Source organism: Drosophila obscura, unplaced genomic scaffold (assembly GCF_018151105.1).
Source record: "Drosophila obscura isolate BZ-5 IFL unplaced genomic scaffold, ASM1815110v1 contig_186, whole genome shotgun sequence".
In the NCBI taxonomy this organism is placed as follows: Eukaryota; Metazoa; Arthropoda; class Insecta; order Diptera; family Drosophilidae; genus Drosophila; species Drosophila obscura.
The window spans coordinates 5,538,809-5,542,818 of record NW_024542774.1 but is presented as its reverse complement, the minus strand read 5'-3'; the positions used below and the strand labels follow the sequence as shown (position 1 = coordinate 5,542,818).

Genomic DNA, 4,010 nt, shown 5'->3' with positions numbered 1-4,010 from the left:
CTAATGATGCGCAACCCACTTTGCCGCGTTCCGCCCCATGTAGAACGATGTAGAGGTAGCAGCAGCAGCAGCATCTCTGTTGAGAGTGTCCTGGGCCCAGAGCCGGATAGCTAGGAGTGTGGACTTATGTTTGCCACTTTGAAACGCATTTGCCTAGGTTGGTTAGTTAGCATTGCCACTCCTTCCGTCCACTCTCTCTCACTCTCTCAGCGGATGTGTGTAAGTGTGTAAGTGTGTGTGTTTCTTGACTGAGGCTAATGCAAAGCCAAAGTGGCCAAGAGGCCAACGGGAGATGCTGAAAGGGAGGCCAATAGTGGCAACAGCAGCAGCAGCTTAAGAGGATTTTCTTGGTGAAATAAGCAGAATATCAAATACAGTGTTGTCGGTGTTTTATTTAGAGATTTTTCCCAGAGCCAGTCCCTTGCCATCATCAGTGGATACCATTTGGTAGGATTTACAGATAAACCTAAGAAAACCAAGAAAATGGGAATTTAATTTGTGATCCATTGCAGGGGGGCTAAATGTAAATGGAGCATACCATTAGCTGATTCAAGTAGAACTCGTAGGGTATGTGGCCGCTAATGGGATCGATGGCCACCGGCCACATTTCATCCATTTCCTCTTGGGTGAACGGTTCACCCTCCTCCATCATCAGCTTGCCAAAGGTCTCCTTGGTGAGGTAGCCCTTGTTCTCGGGATCCAGCATCTTGAAGGCCTGCAGGATTTTCTCCGGCGGTGCAGGTTCCATTCTGCAAGTAAATGAAAGATCTCTGTCTGCATACATTTTACACCATCAATTGGCAGTGTCGCGTTTCCACTCACTTGCGTTCCATTAGCAGCTGCGAGACATGCGGCAGAAATTTGGTCAAATGCACCTCGCCGCTGGTCTCCTCCGACTCGGTGGCCGAGATGACCTCGTTCACCTCCTCCTCGGTGGGCACACAGCCCAGCAGCCGCAGAACGGTGCCCACCTCGCGCACATCAATGAACTTGTCCCCGTGATGGTCGAACACACAGAAGGCATCCGATATACGCTTCTCCAAATCGTTGTTCACTACGGAAACATTTAATTAATTTGAGGGTATCGAGGGAAATATGTTTCTCAGCCACTTGCAGTCCATATCCATGTTGTTGCAGGCTTGCTGTATCCCTTGCGACTGTTGAAAGTCGCTGGGTATAAATCAATATATATTCGTGTTGCCCGTGGCGATATGAATGGCATGAATGTTTGGCTACTATAAACAGAAGTTTTAGTTGGCTGCCAAACAACTGAAAGTGGAATTGTCTTGCACAAATTTTTGGGATTTAAGCACTTCAAATAAATGGAATGGAATCCTTCTTGGAGCCCTCTGTTCTAGCTGCTACAGCTACAGCTACATACATATATATGGTACACTACAGTAAAAAGCCATCATATACTGGTCATTAGACAGCTCGTGGAGGCACCTCATCATCCATATTGTTGCATTACCATTTTACAGATCTGTTCTAGCTATGGGAGCATGGAACACGGAAGTTGGCCAGCCTTTTGGCCAGCCTCGCCTTACTGGATGAGGCAACAAGTGGATTTTGGAGCTGTGCCCACTTTAATGGAAATTACTGCAAAGTTTGCCATTAATTTTCCTGCACATTTGTCTGGCCTAAGGATGAGGGGCTCTCTCTCTACCTCTCTTTCTCTCCACGCATTGGATTCGATTAAAAAATGGCAAAGCCAAGTACTACTACAAACAGCAAAAGCAAAAGCAACAGCAACAGCAAGAACTACTTCATTCACGCTAATGCGTGTCGTGTACAACACGCTTGCCACTTGAGCTGTTTGCTGTGTGCTGTGGTGCTGCATGCCTCGCATAGTCCTCACCTCACCTCACCTTACCTCTCCACTTCTCTTCACTGCACTCCACTCCTCTCACAGCAGTGTGTGCAGCTCTCAACGCCATCAGAGCCGCATCAAAGCCACGTACACACTTGCCTATCTGCCGCAATCTTTTGCTGGGTCTGAGTCCCTGAGTCTGGGCCCTGGACCATGGCCATGGCCATGGGCATGGGGCATGGGCCTGCACTGGGGCTACTGCCATAAACACTAAAAGTGTTCGTCATTTGCTGTTCCAGATCCAATTAACCATTTTGATGCATTTGCCTCCATTAACTTTTTCTCTCTCTCGGTCTCTCTCTCTCTCCTCCTTTCCCTCTACGACTTAGACCCTTTTTCTGAAAGCCTTGGCTATATGGGGAGGACGGGTGCGCAGTCTTTAGCAATTTCGCCGCTGACTTACAACGTGATCGGAAGTTTGTCTTGGGCCCATCGTCCAGCGTAGCCGCATCTTCATATCTGACGACGTGTCCGTGACTCTCACACATCCCTCGTTGTGTCCACACGTGTGTTTGTGTGTGTGTGTGTGTGTGTGTGTGTGTGTGCATCTATGTGGTGGTTGCCTTTGCAAAGTACTTTGTAAATGTTGGCATGATTTAAGTCGGCTCTTAGTCTCTTTATTCTGACATTTACTCCGGGTTTGTCTATTAGGCATGCGATTAAAATTTAAATTGAACTCAGGCTCAGCTTCAGACTCTGACAGCCTCAGACTCCGGATTGGGTTTCAGGCTGTGTCCGCTTCTGGAGTAATTTTTTATACACAACTAACCACGCCCCTTGGCAATTACAGACGCCCAGTTCCGGTTTTTCAGCGGCGAAAAAGGGGGGAGGAGAGCATTTTGTTCATCTGTCAATTTCGACACCTGCTCCAGCGCAGAGATGTGGCAAGGGTTTCGGTTTCCTGTGGGGCTGCGCCCCATCCATGGAGGTTCCTCATTTGCATGCAAGGCTGCTGGCATCTACAAGGCTTTTAATTACTTTCCCGACCGCATTTATCTCTGGAATTCGTATCTATATCTGTGCAATTCTAAAACCATTCGCGCGTAATCATGTTGTTTTTTTGGTTATTTTTTTTAAGCTCACATTCACGCATTCAAATCGATTGCGCTTTTACAGCTGCCAGTCGCCATACAATTTTCCATTAATAAATAATTATTATTATGATTTTAATGTTTTTTTTTTCTTTCTGCATTTAATATTCGATTGGAATTGCTTTACAATTGTTGCTGCGTGTGCGTGTGTCCGACGGGCAAAGTAATTAAATGGATTTTAATAAACATAAACATACGAATAATGAATGCTGGGCCTGGGCTGCCTTGCCTACCTTTCACAGCAGCAACAGCAGCGGCAGCAGCAGCGACTGCCAACGGGAGCCGACGACTGTAAGCGGAAAACCCTGCCACAATGGACGGCCCAGAAAACTTTTGTTGAATTAATTAGAGTGAAAAAAAGAGGCAGCCAGCCAGCCAGACAGACAGACAGCTCGCTCTATAGCTTTAAACGATTCGTAAAAAGAATTCAATTCAAGCGAAATGATATGAAAGAATTGATTAATAATCATAGCGAAAACCATAAAAGACTTACTTGGAGGGAGACCGGTGCCCAGCCATGTCAGTCGCCGCTTTCTTGGGCTACTGGCCAGGCCACAAAAGCGCTGACGCCATGGCCGCCTGGCTCTCTCGCCTCACATCAAGGCCAATTGGGCTGCGGCTCCGAGCCATGGCCAGAGCTTCAATTGTAGGCCTGGGCGCAGCCACAACAGCTACACATGTTGCCACTGATGCTGTTGATGCTGGTCTGCTCCATATTCTGGGTAAACTCTCTCAGTGTATTGGGGGGAACTGGGACTGGTCTCTGGTTATGGTCCGGTCTGGGGCCGGCCTGGCCTGGCCTGAGCCGCGAGTTGACTTGACTTTGATTCAATTTCCATATGAAAACATCGATTTGCGTTTGTGCGCCCGCGTTGTCGTAATCAAAGTGTTGTTTATGGAACACGTCCGGCGTGTTCTGGCTCTTTACTGCTACCCCTTGCTTGTGCCATGTACACGGGGTGTATTTGTTACAGGGAGATGCATGTAACAGGCAAAAGAAAGACTTATAACTTACACTTAAAGTAAGATATGCGACAATTTGGATAGAG

General features: G+C 47.4%; 1 protein-coding gene across 2 annotated transcripts; it reads right to left on the bottom strand.

The window, feature by feature from the left end:
- Positions 1–380: 380 nt before the first annotated feature.
- Positions 381–3,701, bottom strand: LOC111080679 (dynein regulatory complex protein 8). 2 transcript variants are annotated; one of them, XM_022376426.2, is made up of 4 exons: positions 3,455–3,701; positions 823–1,054; positions 539–770; positions 381–466 (listed from the first exon to the last, which is right to left on the bottom strand). In XM_022376426.2, coding segments are annotated over exons 1-4 (477 nt in total). In that variant the 5' UTR covers positions 3,456–3,701; the 3' UTR covers positions 381–454. The 2 variants fall into 2 exon arrangements, with proteins under 2 accessions (XP_022232118.1, XP_022232120.1); XM_022376428.2 differs by lacking the exon at positions 3,455–3,701 and adding an exon at positions 1,115–1,148 and having other exon boundaries at positions 539–749.
- Positions 3,702–4,010: the final 309 nt, after the last annotated feature.

Bases quoted from the DNA above. Each gene is read 5' to 3' on its own strand.
- LOC111080679 (XM_022376426.2), bottom strand. The intron at 771-822 runs GTGAGTGGAAAC...GTATGCAGACAG, and splicing joins CAGCTGCTAATGGAACGCAA to AGATCTTTCATTTACTTGCA.